Here is an 18,748-nt window from a genome sequence, read left to right as displayed (position 1 = left end):
ATCAAAGAGCAGTCAACTGAGTTTGTTATAGAGGCATCCCCTGCTCCCCTCACTCATCCACATGGAGACTGAGCTGCCAGTTGGTCACTTCCAAGCAAGGGGTCTAGGTCCTCTCCATGCATGGTCCTCCACTGGTACATCAGTCTCTGCAGGACCCCCTGGACTCAGGTCTTTTAGTTTTGTGGGACTCCTGTCCCCTCCATGTTGTTCTATTCCCACCTCTCTCTTCCTCCATAAGACTCCCTGCGCTCTGCCCAAAGTTTGAGCCTGATTCACAGCATCTCCTATTGGGTGAATCTTTTCAGAGGACCCTCTATAATAGGCTCCCATCCTGTTTACTCTCTTCCACCACTTATGGTGTCTCTCCTATTTGCCATTCTGAATGAGATTTAAGCATCCTCCCTACAGTTGTCCTCAGTGTTTAGCTTCTTTAGGTCTGGAGATTGCCATCATATATTATACAGCTAATATCCACTTATAAGGAGTATACACCATGCCTGTGTTTCTGGGTTACCTTACTCAGGATGATCTCTTCTAGTTACATCCATTTGCCTGAAAATTTCATGATTTCCTTTTTCCAATTTTCTTAGAAAGTACCAGATTGATTTCCAAAGTGGTTGTACAAATTTGCATTCCTACCAACAATGGAGGAGGGTTCCCCTTTCTCCATAGCCTCTCCAGCATGCATTGTCACTGAGGTTTTTTAAATTTAATTTAATTTTTTAAATTCTTTTATTTATTACAATTTATTCACTTTGTATCTCAGCTGTAGCCCCCTCCTTCAACCCCTCCCAATCTAACTCTCTCTTCCTCTTCTCCTCCCATACCCCTTCCCCACTCCAGTGATAGGGAGGTCCTCTTCTCCTTCCATCTGACTCTAGCCTATCAGGTCTCATCAGGACTGTCTACATTGTCTTCTATTGTGGCCTGGTAAGGCTGTCCCCCACCTCAGGGGGAGGTGATCAAAGAGATAGCCACTGAGTTCATGTCAGAGACAGCCCCTGTTTCCCTTACTAGGGAGCCCTTTTAGAGACTGAACTGCCATGGGCTACATCTGTGCAAGGGTTCTAGTTATCTCCATGCATCGTCCTTGGTTGGAGTATCAGTCTACAAAAGACCCCTGGGCCCAGATTTGTCCCGTCAAGCGGGAGTTCAACGAGTTCCTAAGGAGGGTCGAAAAGGATGAAGCGGAGACAAGGAGACACAAAGAATGAAAGCAAGTCTATAATCTGATCTCACTCTCATTTATTTGAAAATTTTCACACAACTTTATAGGGAGAAGGCAGGAAGGGAAAATGTGTCAGCAATATAGTTTACAAAACATAACAGGGTGATTAATGATGATGCAGAACACCACAAGAATGTTTACTAAAAGAGATACTACAAGAATGTCAGCTAAGATATCCCAAAATGTCTAGCCTGACACACAGATGTCTCATAGGTTCCAGAAAGGTAAATCTCTCACCTACGACCTTGTTGCAGCTGTCTGTAACTTTCCACGAGGTGGCCTTGGCTCCCCGGCACAGATTTTTGGTTCTGTTGTTCTCCTTGTGGAGCTCCAGTCTGCTCCATGTCTTTCTTTCTCCCCCTTCATTTTTAAGATTCCCTGTACCCTACCCAAAGCTTGGCTATGAGTCGCAACATCTGCTTTTATGCCCTGCTGGGTAGAGTCTTTCAGGGTTCCTCTGTGGTAGGCTCCTATCTTGTTCCCTGTTTTCACCCTCTTCCAGTGTCTATCCCATTTGCCTTTCTGAGGACTGAACATCTTATCCAGGATACTCCTTCTTGATTAGCTTCTTTACGTATACAGATTTTAGAATGATTATCCTATATTGTGCGTATATACCATGTGTGTCTTTCTTCTTCTGGAATACCTCACTCAGGATGATCTTTTCTAGTCCCCACCATTTGCCTGCATATTTCATGATTTCCTTTTTTTTAATTGCTGAGTAGCATTCCATTGTGTAAATATACTACAATTTCTGTATTCATTCCTCAATTGAAGGACATCTGGGTTGTTTCCAGATTATTTCGAATAAAGCTGCTATGAAATGCAAGGCACTTTAGTTTTTTGATCTTAGCCATTCTGGTAGGTATAAGATCAAATCTCAGAGTTGTTTTGATTTGTATTTCCCTGATGACAAAGGATGCTGAACATTTTTTAAGTGTTTCTCTGCCATTCTATATTCCTCTGTTGAGAATTCTCTGCTTAGCAAACATTCTACCAAGGAACTCCTACAGCTGATAAACACCTTTAGCAAAGTGGCTGGATACAAAATTAACTCAAAAAATCAGTAGCCTTCCTATATACAAAAGACAAATGGGCTAAGAAAGAAATAGGGAAACAATAGCCACTAATAACCTAAAGTATCTTGGGGTAACTCTAACCAAGCAAGTCAAAGACTTATATGAAAAAAAACTTCAAGTCTCTGAAGAAAGAAATAGAAGAACATAGCAGAAGATGGAAAGATTTTCCGTGCTCATGGCTAAGATTAACATAGTAAAAATGGCCATTTTACCAAAAGCAATCTATAGATTCAATGCAATTCCCATCAAATTACCAACACAATTCTTTACAAATCTTGAAAGAAAAATTCTCAACTTCATATTATGGAGTAACAAGAAACCCAGAATCGCTAAAACAATCCTCCACAATAAAGGATCTTCTGGAGGTGTCTCCATACCTAATTTCAAGCTGTGCTATAGAACAACAGTATTAAAAACTGCATGGTACTGGCATAGGAACAGACAGAGGTGGATCAATGGAATCGAATCGAAGACCCAGAAATAAACTTACACACCTTTGGACACTTGATTTTTTACAAAAAAAGCCAAAATCAGACAATGGAAGAAAGTAAGCATTTTCAACAAATGCTACTGGTCTAACTTATGGCTGTCTGCATGTAGAAAAATGCAAATAGATCCATATTTATCACCCTGCACAAAACACAAGTACAAGTGGATCAAAGACTTCGGCATAAACCTAGGAACACTAAACCTATTAGAAAAGAAAGTGGAGAAGAGCCTTAAACTCATTGGCACAGGAGACAACTTCCTGAACAGAACACCAACAGCACAGGCTCTAAGAGCAACAATCAATAAATGGGACCTCATGAAACTGAAAAGCTTCTGTAAAGCAAAGAACACTGTCGTCAGAGCAAAACAACAGCATACAGATGGGAAAGGATCTTCACCAACCCTATATCCGAGAGAGGGCTGATATCCAGAATATATAAAGAACTCAAGAAGTTAAAAGGCAATAAATCAAGCAATCCAATTAAAACATGGGGTATGGAGCTAAACAGAGAACTCTCTGTAGAAGAATATAGAATGGCAGAGAAACACTTAAAAGAGATGCTCAACGTCCTCAGCCATCAGAGATGCAAATCAAAACAACCCTGAGATTTCACCTTACACCCATCAGAATGGCTAAGATCAAAAACTCAGGTGATGATGCATGCTGGAGAGGTTGTGGAGAAAGGGCAACCCTCCTCCATTGCTGGTGGAAATGTAAACTTGTACAACCACTTTGGAAATCAATCTGGTGCTTTCTCAGACAATTAGGAATACTGCTTCCTCAAGATAGCTATATCACTCCTAGGCATATATCTAAAAGATGCTCAAATACACACAAGGACATTTGCTCAACCATGTTTGTAGCAGTTTTATTCGTTATAGCCAGAACCTGGAAACAACCCAGATGTCCCTCAGTTGAAGAATGGATACAGACATTGTGGTACATTTACACAATGGAATACTACTCAGCAAATAAAAAACAGGAAATCATGAAATGGTGGGAACTAGAGAAGATCATCCTGAGTGAGGTATCCTAGAAGCAGAAAGACACACATGGTATATACTCACTTATAAGTGGATATTAGAAATATAATATAGGATAATCATACTAAAATCTGTACACCTAAAGAAGCCAATCAAGAAGAAGGACCCTGGGTAAGATGATCAATCATCATTCAGAAAGGCAAACGGGATGGACATCAGAAGAGGGAGAAAACGGAACAGGAAGGAGCCTTCCACAGAGGACCTCTAAAAGACTCTACCCAGCAGGGTATCAAAGCAGACGCTGAGACTCATAGCCAAATTTTTGTGGTACTTTTACACAATGTAATACTACTCAGCAATTAAAAACAAGGAAATTATGAAATTTGCAGGCAAATGGTGGGATCTAGAAAAGATCATCCTAAGTGAGGTATCCCAGGAGCAGAAAGACACACAGGGTATATACTCACTTATAAGTGGGTACTAGACCTATAAGATAGGATAAACATACTAAAATCTATACACCTAAAGAAGATAAACAAGAAAGAGGACCCAGGGTAAGATGATCAATCCTCACTTAGAAAGACAAATGGGATGGAGAAAACAAGTAACAGGACAGGAGCCTACCACAGAGGGCTTCTGAAAGACTCTACCTAGCAGTGTATCAAAGCAGATGCTGAGACTCATAACCAAACCTTTGGCAGAGTGCAGGGAATCATAAAAGAAGGGGGAGTTAGTATGATCTGAAGAGGACAGGAGCTCCACAAGGACCAAATATATCAGGGCACAGGGGTCTTTTATGAGACTGTTTCTCTAACCAAGGAACATGTATGGATATAACCTAGAACCCCTGCTCAGATGTAGCACATGGTAGCTCAGTATCCAAGTGGGTACCCTAGTAAGGGGAACAAGGACTATTTCTGACATGAACTCAATGGCTGGCTTTTTGAACTCCCACTCCATCCCCCAAGGGAGGAGCAGCCTTACTAGGCCACCGAGGAGGACATTGCAGCCAGTCCTGAATAGACCTGATAAGCTAGGGTCAGATGGAAGGGGATGAGGACCTCCTCTATCAGTAGACTTGGAAAGGAACAGGGAGGAGGGAGATGAGGGAGGGAGAGTGAGATTGGGAAGGAATGAGAGAGGGGGCTATGGCTGGGATACAAAGTAAGTAGCCTGTTATTAATATAAAAAATAAAAATTGTTTAAAAAATAAATAAAAAATAAAATAAACAGGACCTCGTGAAACTGAAAAGCTTCTGTAAGCTTCTTTTGTCAGTAGAACGGAATAGCAGCTTATAGAGTAGGAAAAGATCTTCGCCAACCCTGACAGAATATATAAAGAACTCAAGAAATTTTTCTCCTTAAAGGAAAAAATAATATATGTTTTTTTGTTAGCTCCCCCGCTGTTCCTTTTGGTAGTTTCTGTAGCCAGTTCAGAATGCTTCCCTGACTTAGAGTAGACTGTGGCAGGAACGCTGTGCCACTTTGTATAGATAGTAGGATCTTTTCTGTTGAATTAGAACATTTAATTCCCTGTTAATTGTGATATTGTTGTCATATATATTATATCTCAGTACACATAAGCCTGACAGCGTAGTGTTATCAGTTTGCCTTTAAGGATTCATATAATTTTCAAGAAAAAAATACAGCCTTTTATATTTATCTACTCATGTACTATTTCTGATGCTTCTCATTCTCTTTATAGATCCAAATTTCCATCTGGTGTCATTTTTCTGTGACTTGAAAAACATCCTGTTATTTCTTGTAGTGCAGGTGTTCTGGAAGTAAAATTTCCGTTTTTAATTTTAAAATGTTATTTCTTCTTTTTGAGGGACAGTTTATGAGATAGAAAATTCTGAGGTGAGAAATTTGTCTTCTTTCAGCATGTTAGAGATATCCCCCTTGTCTTCAGGCCATTACTGTTCTAATGTTAATAGAACATCATATGTAATATCATTCTCCTGCATAAATAACATATGTCTCAGGTTGATTCTGTTATAAAGTCTACTTAGCATTTATGCGTCTGTCTTCATTTTCTAATTTTTGTATCAGCTACTGTAATTTTCAGTTTTAAAATTTTCATCTAGTCTTAATTACAGTCTAAACATCTCTCCTGAAGCTGCCTGTCTGCTCATTCTTTAAGATTTTGTTTATGTCCATTACTTGATTACTTGACAAACCAATTTTAAATTGAAATTATCATAAATCAAAAATGTGTTTCAGCTTCAGATTCTAGCACCAAGACCTGGGCTGCCCCCAATCACGATCAGAAAAGTCTCATTGAGCAGTGGACAACAGCCAATGGAGAGATGCATAACTAGTCAAAGTGTTGTATTCGTTGATACATAGAACAAAAGAGTACGAAAGACCAGCACATAATCTGATGAAGTCTAGGGCTCACTGGTGTGTGGGTTTGTAAATACAGAGGAAAAACAAGAGGGAAGAGGAGAGAAAAGAAAAGGTTATTTAGCAGTTAACATCTTAATCATGTAGATGTGGCTTTTCTTTGGAGTTTAGAATTTTGGGCACAAGGGGAAATAATCTTCAAAAGAACAGCCATGATTGCAGAATCCCCTAGGGAGCTTGGATAAAAGAAGAGAGGGAAACAGACAAGGAGGAGATAGGGCTGCTCTCAGGCAGTCTATTCATTTTCTACAAATGGGCGAGACTACAGATATCCTCTAACTAAAACTTTTCTAGATAATTTGAACTATCAGGCTATGAATCAGTTCCAAAAATCAGTATCTTTTTTTGAGAACACTACTTGTGACAGAGCCCTCTCTTCCTGCCACATTTGATAAGAAAAAGGCGAGCATGCCTACATTTTTCTTATTAACCTGCCTGCTTATGTGAATCTCAGTGTGCCCTACTATGCTCCATTCTTCCATTGTTTCCATCATTATCTCAGTAGGACTTTGGCATGCCAATCAAAGTCACTGTTTCCACACTCCTCCCATCCTCAGGTGTTCCTCCCATCCCTGGTGTAAATAAAGAGATTTTGTTCTTCATTTCTCCACTTCTCACACATGACAATATAGCAAACTTGTGTCACCTATTATAGTTCCATCATAAATACATTGGCTTTGGTGCCTCACCTTTGTGTTCCTGCCTCTTTTTCTTCAGCCTTCTGTCTCACATTCCTTGCATATTCCACACCAAGGTTTTCTTTTTTTTTCCCCAGCTTAAACTTTTTTTAAATTTTTATTATTAATTACATTTTATTAACTATCCCAACTGTATCCCTCTCCCTCATTCCCTCCCAATCCCACCCTCCCTCCCTCATCTCCTCCCTGCCCCTTTCCAAGTCCACATCTGACCCTGTTTTATCAGGTATCTTCAGGACTGGTTACGAAGTCCTCCTCTGTGGCCTAGCAGGACTGCTTCTCCCTTGGGGGATGGGGAGGTCAAAGAGCCTGCCATTGAGTTCCTGTCAGAAATAGTCCCTGTTCCCCTTTACTATGGGAAACGAATTGTACACCAAGGTTTTCACATTTTCTTCTTCTTCTTTTTTTTTTTTTTTTTTTGATTTATCTCACACAGCTAAGTGGTTTGCTTCTTTTTGCTTTTCTGCCTGACTTTGAAACCTCATTGCCTTACTTTCTTCTGCTTTATCGTAGACTATAACGTTAACTGAAATGCTTATCAGATTACTTAACTTCATTGACCTCCAGTGCTATATTGTCCCTAGATAATAAATGCTGATTTTAATACCTAATGTTCATCTTTATGCTTAGGAACCATGTTGGGTATGCACATCTCACCTTAACCTGTTTTCTTAATTCTGTAGACATTCTGATTCTTACGCATACTCTGTGCCTTTATTAGCAGTTTCATGGGTTTGAGTCTCTTTTCCAAAACTCCAAATGTACAGTTTGAGGATTAACATCATCAAACTAATTTGTTCTCCAAAACTACTGTAGGGAGACAACAAAATGTACCTTCAGAAAAGCATTTAAATTATATATCAACTAAAACAAGGAAAACATCTTACTGCCATAAATTGTATTGCAACTTATGCTGATTTGAAAATGTTCATGTGATCTGTGTCTTTCCCTGTGCCCTCTATAGTCCATTCTTGTTTCTTCTTTCAGTTTATTAAAGTTGAAATGTGATGGACAGCTGCATGAAACCTCATCATCCTTTAAAATATGCCCAAGCTCTCCAAGCAGTGGACAAAACAGGAGGGAGAAGAAGACAGTTGCCTTTCAGTCACATGTGGAGGATGATGCCCAGAGCATATGTCAAGAGAATGATACATGTAGACCTCAGAGAGGTGAGTGTAATGTCTGCAGTAGCAGAAACAGGAGCCACTGAGAACCTTGGGAGGTGGCTGGTTCCTGCAAGCCAGTGAACACCAGGTGGTTTCCACTATGCCAGCTGGAGTTAGCACTTCAGGTAAACATGTGCCTGCAAAGCTGTGGGAGGCATAGCTACTGGAATCTCAAGTCACATCTACACTTATTTCTCATAGAATACTAATATGAAAATCTGTCCAGTTTGGCCCTCTTTTTAATAGCTGAGTTGAGCATTAAGTATGGTTGTAGATACCAAATGTTGTAACAGAATAAGGCGCTGGACAAATCTCTCCTGGAAAAGTAAGGCATCATAATTGATGCGGAGGGGAAGTCATAAACCACTTTACATTGTAACTAAAACACAACCTCCCAAGTCTCAGCAAATTGTGCCTAGCACTCTTTGAAGGCTAATACTTCATGCTTTAACTGTAGGTTTTTAAAAGAAATCAACTACAAGTAACTGAAATGATGAAGGAAAGGGTGTGTATATGTTTCCCAGCTGGTCCTGAAGTGACTTCTGTGCAGCCTATGCCGACAGCCCTAAGGACTGAGTTGAAAGGGAATGAGCCTCCTGTATAGGAAACAGGCCTCCTCTGCTCACACCCCAGGACTGCTATCCTGATGTGTGTGTGTGTGTGTGTGTGTGTGTGTGTGTGTGTGTGTGTGTGCGCGCGCGCGCGCGCGCGCTTTTCTATCGGGAAACCTTCTCCCCCTGCTGGTGCTAAGCAACTCACTGTTCATAATCTCTTCAACAACTCTCACGTTTGCTTATTTATTTGAGAGTGGATGTGCTCTGTGAGGAAATTTTACATGTACCTTTCCCTGCTTTCTCCACATGTTGCCAGCTTTGCTGTGTTCTAGAGGTTAATTAACAGTAACCTAGAAATCAGTCGCTTTATCCTCTTCCAGGGCACTGAGAAATGATAATTTTTCCAAACTAGCTTCAAACTCGAAACTCAACAACTTCTTTTTGGCATAAGACAAATATTCTACAGAGCTCCACTGACGACAGACATTGAAGCTTCCTTTTAGTCAATGGTACCTAAGACAAAGATTAAATTGTGAAGACTTACTATCTGAGATAGCCTCTACTGTCTCTGGCAGTAGTCTTTCAGCAATGGGAGCTCCTTACCTTGGTCCTTCTTATTATTGCCATTGTACTTCAGAGAGGAGAACCAGTCCGAACTGGTCTAGTGGTTGCTCTGCAAGACTTAGCATAATCTTCTGTTGACTTGCCAGCACAAGTATGTTGTATGCCAACACTGAATAAAATAGCAAAAGGAAAAACCACGTAGCACAACAGAGGGACAAATAGTGTGTGTGGCCGGTTGAGACTGTTACAGTTAGAGAGCAGCCTTGAAGATACTTGTCAGGCCCTGTCAGGACAGCCTGTGCTGGAGCAGATCTCCCCCTGTCCAGTACAGAAGCCAAAAGCCTGGAAAGGGCTGGTGTCCCCACCCCCCCAAAATCAATTTCTAATTTGAAGCAAAACCATTTTTGACTCACCATGGTTTGTGCGGTGCCGTATGCTGACATTGCAGCACTTTCGTTGTGCACAGTGACTCCCGGGAGTGCTGCTAGACAATCGATCTAACACAAAGGAAGCAGATACCTATCCCCAGAGGTTTCAGGAACATTGACATTTGCCATTTTATTTTCCAGCAGCTCCCCTCACCCCACTTTTTCTTTTCTTTTCTTTTTTGAGGCAGGAGGATATATTGTGATAGGGAAAAAATATCAAAAGCCTTCTCATATGTTTAAAAGTTTGAAGTTTTTTAACATTTTAAGATATTCACAGGAACCATGAGGTTTTTCTACTCATGGGAAAGGTAGCCTTATGGGGTGTTTTTTGTTTTTTTTCCCTCTTCTTTTATGGTCTGCTTGATCACTGAAGACATGAGTTGCCCCCTTGAGCCTCTCTGCCAGTGCAGAACTGCTGTGTACAGATACAGAGCAGGGTTATTGCTGTGGCCTTTGCTGCAGCACTCAGCCCAATGGGAAAATTAACTTTTCCAGTGTGCACTGTGGTTCTGGATGCCCTGGTTATTATAGTGCCAGTGACCCAGCACCAACTGCCCAGGCTCCACTGCTTAGTTGGCACCTCTTTAATTGCTTTCCTCTTGTTATCATGACAGAATCTTTCCGTATACATTTCTCTTTTCTATCCTTTGTTTCTTTGTTGTTGTCCTTTAATCAGGAAGTGTTATACAGGATATTTACTGCAGGACCATTAATCTTTATTACCAGTCTCTCACTCCTTTACCTCTGCTGCTCTCATCACCATTTTGCTAACTTTATTGACACTAAACATATAGACAGACTCTTGACTCAAAGAGCAAGATAATAAAAATAGGCACATTGTTATCAAAACCAGTTTACAATATAAGCTTTCTCTTTCATCACTGCTTAGAATCCTGTATTTTAGTTTAGTTTTTTTCTGAGTTATGGTGAATGGGAGATGCTACTTTGGAAAATCTAAACTTGGGTCAAGAGCTGTTAGAAGGCATGCATAGGGGAACACACGTTCTGCCTGCCTCTCCCTTCTTGCCATGCCTCAGCAGCCATTCTAGAACTGCTTTTACCTGAGCAGTGACTGATTCTTTGTTACAAGACTCCTGGGAACTTAGGGTGTTTCCCCTGTGATACTGATCATCTAGCTAAAGCTGAGCCACAGAGCATAAATTCAGAATGAAAATATTAGATTATGGGGCTTGACATTGCCTTTTCTGAACTCTGGCTGAAAGCCATTCCAAAGGTCCCTGCTGTGTTTGGGGCTACCTCCTGCTTGTTCCTGTCATGGATCTCTGAATCCCTAAACATCTGGGGCAGAGCCTCACTCCAGAGTAATTTCAGCTTAGCTAGTAGTGTTGGCCATACTCTTCATTTTTTCTTTGAGAATTTTTTTAGGCTAGCCTTACATAGTGGTTGAGTTCCCTGAGAAGTTCTCAAGCACATATTTTTTTTTTTTACTGGAAAGTTATTATTATAAATGTCACTGAAGTAACCAGTCTCTAGTGTCCCAGTGGTGTCTGTAAGTGAGCCTGTAGTGATGCGAGCATCATGACCACCCATAGTAGATAAACGCAAAAGAAAACACTAAGTATGTTGGAAGAATCAGAATACAGAAGCAGTTTTCATGTGGCCTCTAAGGATCATTTATGTTTCTTATTATTATTACTTATGTTTCCTTTATTATTACTGTCATCTGTATCTTATATTTAATCATAAGAAAATGAACTTATTCCCAGAAGTATGAAATAAGAGATACACTAAGTATTGAGAGCACACAGAAGGCAAGCACACTAGAGTGCTATGTGGACAGTAGACAGTAGAGTAACTCATTCTATCTAGTTCACTAAAAAAAGAGTTCAAGTTTTAAGAGCCTATCTTTAAGAGTTAATCTCACTGTAAATATGGAAGATTATCACTTAAAACAAAACATCTATGTTTCCCATCCTCTGTAATTGAAAGAAATAATTCAAAACAACTTCTACTTTACCAATTTGTTATATATAACTTGGTTATAGTGATAGCTTCTATCACTAGACAGTAGCTTATATGTCTCTGTCTTATAGCTCCACATATGGAGCTATGTTTATATATTCATTATATATTCATTGACTGAATTAACATAGCATTAAATATATTGATTTTTCTTTTTCTGCTCTCATTTTATTTTCCCAAAATAAGGACCTAATCAGTACGAGCTTTTGACCTCAATGCCTATAGTGATTTAGTGACTTAAGCATTTTTTTTCCTTCATCATCAAATTCCTTATGATGATTGATTGCTAATGTCAAAGAGAAAGACTATAGTGAGGCCTTAAAATAGCAGTTTCTGAGAAGTCAGGAAAACCATAATCATTATTTCATTTTCTTTTCTTTTCATTGAGGTTTAATTATATACAGTAGAGCTGCACAGGTCTTAGATGAACAGTTTGCTAAGCCTGATGATTGTTTATACCCATGCAATCACCCATTCATATGTAGTGTATTTCTCTGACCACCAAACGTTCTCTTCCTCAGACCCTTCCCTGGGCCTACAGAGAGCTTTCTTTCACTGTGATTTCCCATAGTCCTTTCTGTGTATATGCCTCCCGGTGTGTCTCCTTCTTCCAAAGATACCACTTCAGCAATCATACTGGACCCACCCATGTGACTTCATTGACCCCTGATGACTGCTTCAAAGGCCCCATCTCCAAGTACAATAAGTTTTAAAGAATACTGGGGACTAGGACTCAGATGTAGCTATGTCCATAAACAATGTCTTTCTTTCCATAATTATGGCTTGTTTTTGTTGTTGTTGACTGCCTAGGGGTTCCATTCCTAGAAACAAAATAGTAAAAGTATATGCATACCTCTTCCGGGTCCCAGAGAAAGCAGCCTTTCAGACATTAAGTGTGATATTACTGGCACTTTTTTTTGTTATTTTTTAAAATTAGGTTGAGAAAGTAACTTCTAGATGGTTGAGAGTCTTTGTCATAAATAGGTGTTTGATTTCATCAAATATATATTTTTCTACAATGGTTGAGATAATACTTGTGTTAATTTTTGCATCATATGACCAGACACCTAAGGAACAGCAGTTTTAGAGAGCAAGGATTTTATTCTGGCTCACAGTGTCAGAGATTCCAGTTGGCTACCACACTTGGGCAGATATCATGGTGAGAGGACCATAGGTAGAGATTGTACCTCATTTCTTGTAGGAAGCAGAGAAAGAGACATGCTTTTCACTCACAAGCCTATGACTTACTTCCTCCAGATAGGTTCTACCTTCTAATGTTTCTGGAACCTCCAGAGACAGCACATTAGCTAAAGACCGACCTTTCAATACCTGAGCCTTTGTGGGAACATTTCCTATTCAACCATAATCATATTTTTTATTCATTAATTTGATTATTTGCTGAGATATTGGGGTATACAATGTCTTTGTGGTTGTTGTAATGATTGTGCCAAATTTTCATATTATAACATGTCAATGTAAACATTGAAGTAGATAACATAGGTGCTCATCCTCTCCCAGTGTCTACACTGTAGACACATTATTAAGAATCCACCTCATCAAAACTCTGAAGAGAGAAAAGGCTTTATAGAAGCATGATAAGAGAATGTTGTGCTGGTACAACGACTATGGAAATCAATCTGGCGCTTTCTCAGACAATTAGACAAATAGTCCTCCCTCAAGATGCAGCTATACCACTCCTAGGCATATATCCAAAAGATGTTCAAATACACAATAAGGACATTTGCTCAACCATGTTTGTAGCAGCTTTATTTGTAATAGCCAGAACCTGGAAACAACCCATATGTCCATCAACGGAAGAATGGATACAGAAATTGTGGTACTTTTACACAATGGAATACTACTCAGCAATTAAAAACAAGGAAATCATGAATTTTGCAGGCAAGTGGTGGGATCTAGAAAAAAATCATCCTGAGTGAGGTATCCCAAAAGCAGAGAAACACACTTGCTATATACTGACTTATATAGACCTATAAGATAGGATAAATATACTAAAATATGTAAACGTAAAGAAGATAAACAAGAAAGAGGTCCAGGGGTAAAATGATCAATCCTCATCTAGAAAGACAAAGGGGATAGACATTGGTAATAAGATAAAACAAGTAACAGGACAGTAGCCTACCATAGAAGGCACCTGAAAGACTCTACCTAGCAGTGTATCAAAGCAGATGCTGAGACCCATAACCAAGCCTTCGGCAGAGTGTAGGGAATCATATGAAGGAAGGAGGAATTAGTATATCCTAGAGGGGACAGGGAGTCCCACAAGGTCCAAATATATTTGAGCACAGGGGTCTTCTATGAGACTGTTTATCCAACCAAGGACCATGCATGGATATAACCTACAACCCCTGCTCAGACATAGCCCATGGTAGCTCAGCATCCAAATGGGTTCCCTAGTAAGGGGGACAGGAATTGTTTCTGACATGAACTCATGAGCTTCCCCTCTTCCCGATGGGTGAGCAGCCTTACTAGGCCACAGATAAGGACATTGCAACCATCCTGAAGATACCTGATAAGCTAGGGCCAGACGGAAGGAGAGGAGGACACCCCTTCTCAGTAGACTCGGAAGGGGGCAGGGAGGAGATGAGGGAGGGAGGGGAGAATTGGGAGAGAAAGAGGGAGAGGGCTTCAGCTGGGATACAGTGAATATATAAAATTATTTAAAAATAAAATAAAATTATAAAAAAGAGAGAGAGAGAATGTTGTGGACTCTTAGCATTGAGTAACATCTACCCTAGGACGGCATCAGTCTTGAAGATGTCAGCCTAAGCACATATGAAAGACTCTGATTTCGGGGAAAGCAGAATCTTGGGTTCAGATATCAAGGGACTATTTTGACAAGTCTGTAGATTCCTCAAAAGGCTGACAAAAGTACTGCTTTGTGTTCTGCCTAATGCACTGTCACAGGATACTCTGAAAACTTTGAAAGCCAAATGAACATGCTGCAGCCTCCTAGGATTAGAGAGTAACATTGAAACAAAAACATACAAGGAGCTACAAGACCTAGATAAAATGAACATACAAATTACCAGACTTTACTCCAAAAATAAAGAATAAAAATGCTTATGAGGCATCAGAATGGCTTGAGGTGGCCTGCTACCTCAACTTGGCATGGGTTTGGATGGCCAAGGCTTGGAATTGCCTCAGCTTGGGGCATCTGCTGCCATGGGCTTTAGGGTGGCAGATTGCCTCAGCTCCAGCCTTACAGTGAATTTCACCGAATCTTTAAGAATTAAGGCAAATGCTTTTCACACTCTTCCATAATACAGAACCAGAAGGGAAACATCTGAACTTATATTAAGAGTCCCCACCAATGAGAGCAGACCCTGCACCTTGCCTGGGCAGCACAGTAGTGCTGGCCTTGGTTAAGGGTGAGGGAGTTGAGCCAGCCTTGAGGATAGAGTGAGGGAGAGCTGGCCCAGCCACTTGTCTGTCATGAAGTGATGTGCAGTGATGCTCTTCCCTCCCCCACTCCCACCTTGCCCCTCACACCTGCAGCAGTGGAGAGAACAGGACCTCGAGTCATGAGAGCAGATGAGTTGACCCTGTCCCTCCTGCTCTGCCCTCCACAGCACTCAGGAGAGTGGGATCCTACACCCCCTCCGGGCAGAACAATAGAGCTGGCCTTTGTGGAAGGGGCATAGGTGAGCTGGCCTAGAGGATAGAGCAAGGGAGAGTGTGCCCTGCCACACATCTGGCATGGGTGTAGGGGTGAAGCACTCCTTGTTCCACCTTGCCACCTGCAGTAGACAGGAGAGATGACCCTGAGGTCATGAGAGCCAGAAAGCTAGCCCTGCCCCCCTCACTGGCTGTAGCTCCCAGGACAGAGGGCCCTGCATGGATAGGTATGGTGAGGCAGCCCTGAGGACATGAGAGCAAGAGAGATGACTTTGCCTCCTGCTGATGGCAGCATGAATATTGCCTGAGCATTGTTGGAGAGCTCATCACATTGGTGGTGCGGATAAGGGAGAGCCAGTGGGCTGACCAGATCAGCTACCACCCAGGCCCAGATGCAGAGCTCTGAACTGGCCCACCCCAAAATCTATATCAGATGTGTGAAAGGGCCAGTCCTGCTGTTCCTAAGCTGCAGGAGCTCCATGATGATGCAGGGCAACAAGAGGAAAACAGGACAACCTGGGAGAGTCCCCATGAGGATCCAATATTGGTGTCATAGAAGCCAGAGATCTAGAACCAGACCAAAGACTCACTGCAATGAACAATTGCAAGTAAAGATGTATGGACAGAGGGATGTACTGTGGGACACACTGTGACATACTACAGCTTTAATGTGCTTTGCTTTTGTTGTTGTTGTTTGTTATTCATTTTGTGTTTATTTGGGGGGTTGCAAAGACAAAGAGTGCATATGAGGAGAGGGATGTTGAGTAGGACTGGGATGCATGATATGAAACTTACACACACACAAAAAAATCAATAAAAATTTTGATAACAACAACAACAACAAAAAGAGTGCCAGTGCTGAAACCAGGCAACCATGAAACAAACTGTAGACCAATGTCTGTTATAAATATGCATGGAAGTAACCCAAACAAGAAGAGTAGCAAGCTGAATGTAGCAGCATATTAAGAAGATGATAAATCATGACCAAGTGAGATTTAACTTAGGAATGCAAAGGTGATTCAATTCAGAAAAATCAATCAATGTAATTCACCACATTAGCAGAAAGAAAGCAAAACCACATGATCATCTCTGTCAACAGGGGGGAAAAAACCATTTAACAAAATCTTTTGTAGGAGATTTCCTAAGCAGTAAGAGCACCTCATGCGTAAAACCTACATAGAATATCATATTCAACTGTGCCTTTTGCCTACATACTGTCTTGGCTTGTCTTCTTTACTTTCACAGAGTTGAACATAGTGACTAGCTGTATGACCCACAAAATCTAGGATGATCGTTGACCTTTCCACAGTGCTGGATAAGGAAGAAGGGGGAAAGATGTGGGGCACAAACTGGGAACATTTTTAAGGACAAACTGTGACTGGCACATGTAACAAACCTGACCACACAGAGGCATGAAGAAACTGGGTAATAATGTAATCTAGCACACAGCTGGGAAAATAATAATAGTGCATTTCAGCAAATAACTGGTAGCTTCTGTCACAGCCCCATTTTTCATAATCACCAAGAACTATTCCAATATCCACCCATAGCAACAGTGCATAGCACAGAAGAGGACTTAGCAAAGAGAACAAACTACACACACACAATCAACAGAAATAAACTCTTAAGAACTTATTTTAATTTTCATAAAAATCAAAAGCAAGAATGCAAAAGAAATTTTTAAACCAGATACATACATGTTAAAGCTGTAGAGAACAGAAAAGAAATAATAAATAGTACTTGACCCTGAGGAACAAAGAAAACATGGCTGGGGACAGAAATTGGAGTTGTCCTAGGCACCAGGGTGGCCATCTGATCTGGGAGAGGTTGCACCACATATGTGTGTGTGTGCATGTATATATGTATATTTATGTATGATATATATAATTTTCCTAAAGCTAAAATAAACAAATGATACAACTCAGCTATTTTTAACAGAGTCCAGAAACAGAAATTCTTAATCTTTGAACACCAAACTAAGAAAAAATTATCAGAAATGTTAACTAATGGATGGGTAGATAGAAAATTACCCCATTCGTATGTTTATGGAAAAATGTATGAGTATGTTCACACATGAATAAACACAAGCATTTATATAGAAATTTTTTATTTTTTATTTTTTTATTAATTACACTTTATTCATTTTGTATCCCCCCATAAGCCCCTCCCTCCTCCCCTCCCAATCCCACTCTCCCTCCTGTTTCTACATGCATGCCCCTCCCTAAGTCCACTGATAGGGGAGGTTCTCCTCTCCTTTCTGATCTTAGTCTATCAGTTCTCGTCAAAAGTGGCTGCATTGTCCTCTACTGTGGCCTGATAGGGCTGCTCCCCCCTCGGGGGGGGGGTGATCAAAGAGCAGGCCAATCAGATTATGTCAGAGGCAGTCCCTCTTCCCATTACTAGGTAACCCACTTGGACACTGACCTGCCATGGGCTACATCTGTGCAGGGGTTCTAGGTTATCTCCATGAATAGTCCTTGGTTGGAGTATGAGTCTCTGGGAAGTTCCCTGTGTTCAAATTTTCTTGTTCTGTTGCTCTCCTTGTGGAGTTCCTGTCCTCTCCAGCTCTTACTATTTCCCACTTCTTACATAAAATTCCATTCACTCTGCCAGACAGTTGGCCATCAGGCTCAGCATCTGCTTTGATAGTCTGCAGGGCAGAGGCTTTCAGAGGCCCTCTGTGGTAGGTTCCTAGTTTGTTTCCTGTTTTCTTCTTCTGGATTTCAGAGGTCCTCTATAGCAGGTTTCTAGGTTTTTCCTGTTTTCTTCTTCTTCTGATGTCCATCCTCTTTGCCTTTCAGGTGGGGATTGAACATTTTAGTTAGGGTCCTCTCTCTTGCTTGGTTTCTTTAGATGCACAGATTTTAGTGGGTTTGTCCTACATTGTATGAGTGAGTATATACCGTGTGTGTCTTTTTGCTTCTGGGACAACTCACTCAGGATGATCCTTTCCAGGTCCCACCATTTACCTGCAAATTTCATGATTTCCTTATTTTTCATTGCTGAGTAATACTCCATTGTATAGATGTACCACAGTTTCTGCATCCATTCTTCAGTTGAGGGGCATCTGGGTTGGTTCCAGCTTCTGGCTATTACAAATAAAGCTGCTACAAACATGGTTGAACAAATGTCCTTTTTGTGTACTTGAGCCTCTTTTGGGTATATGCCTAGGAGTGGTATGGCTGGATCTTGAGGAAGCGCTATTCCTAGTTGTCTGAGAAAGCGCCAGATTGATTTCCAGAGTGGTTGTACCAGTTTACATTCCCACCAGCAGTGGAGAAGGGTTCCCCTTACTCCACAACCTCTCCAGCATGTGTTGTCCCTTGAGTTTTTCATCTTGGCCATTCTCATGGGTGTAAGGTGAAATCTCAGTGTTGTTTTGATTTGCATTTCCCTAATGGCTAATGAGGTTGAGCATTTCTTTAAGTGCTTCTCTGCCATTCGATATTGCTCTATTGAAAATTCTCTCTTTAGCTCTGTTCCCCACTTTTTAAGTGGATTACTTGGTTTGCTGCTTTTCAGCTTGTTTAGTT

At 40.8% G+C, this 18,748-nt stretch overlaps 1 protein-coding gene across 5 annotated transcripts in view; it reads left to right on the top strand.

Moving 5' to 3' along the window:
* The window catches only part of Kiaa1328 (KIAA1328 ortholog), a 226,847-nt gene that overhangs the window by 159,231 nt on the left and 48,868 nt on the right, over window positions 1-18,748 (top strand). For all 5 annotated transcript variants that reach the window (XM_055625418.1, XM_055625415.1, XM_055625414.1 and 2 more), the window contains one exon: window positions 7,872-8,053. In XM_055625418.1, coding sequence (XP_055481393.1) covers window positions 7,872-8,053 — 182 coding nt within the window. The remainder of the gene's footprint in view (window positions 1-7,871; window positions 8,054-18,748) is intronic.

Source organism: Psammomys obesus, unplaced genomic scaffold (assembly GCF_907164565.1).
Source record: "Psammomys obesus unplaced genomic scaffold, mPsaObe1.curated_primary_1811, whole genome shotgun sequence".
In the NCBI taxonomy this organism is placed as follows: domain Eukaryota; kingdom Metazoa; phylum Chordata; class Mammalia; order Rodentia; family Muridae; genus Psammomys; species Psammomys obesus.
Note: the sequence above shows the minus strand (reverse complement) of the source record. Positions and strands in the feature narration are given on the sequence as shown.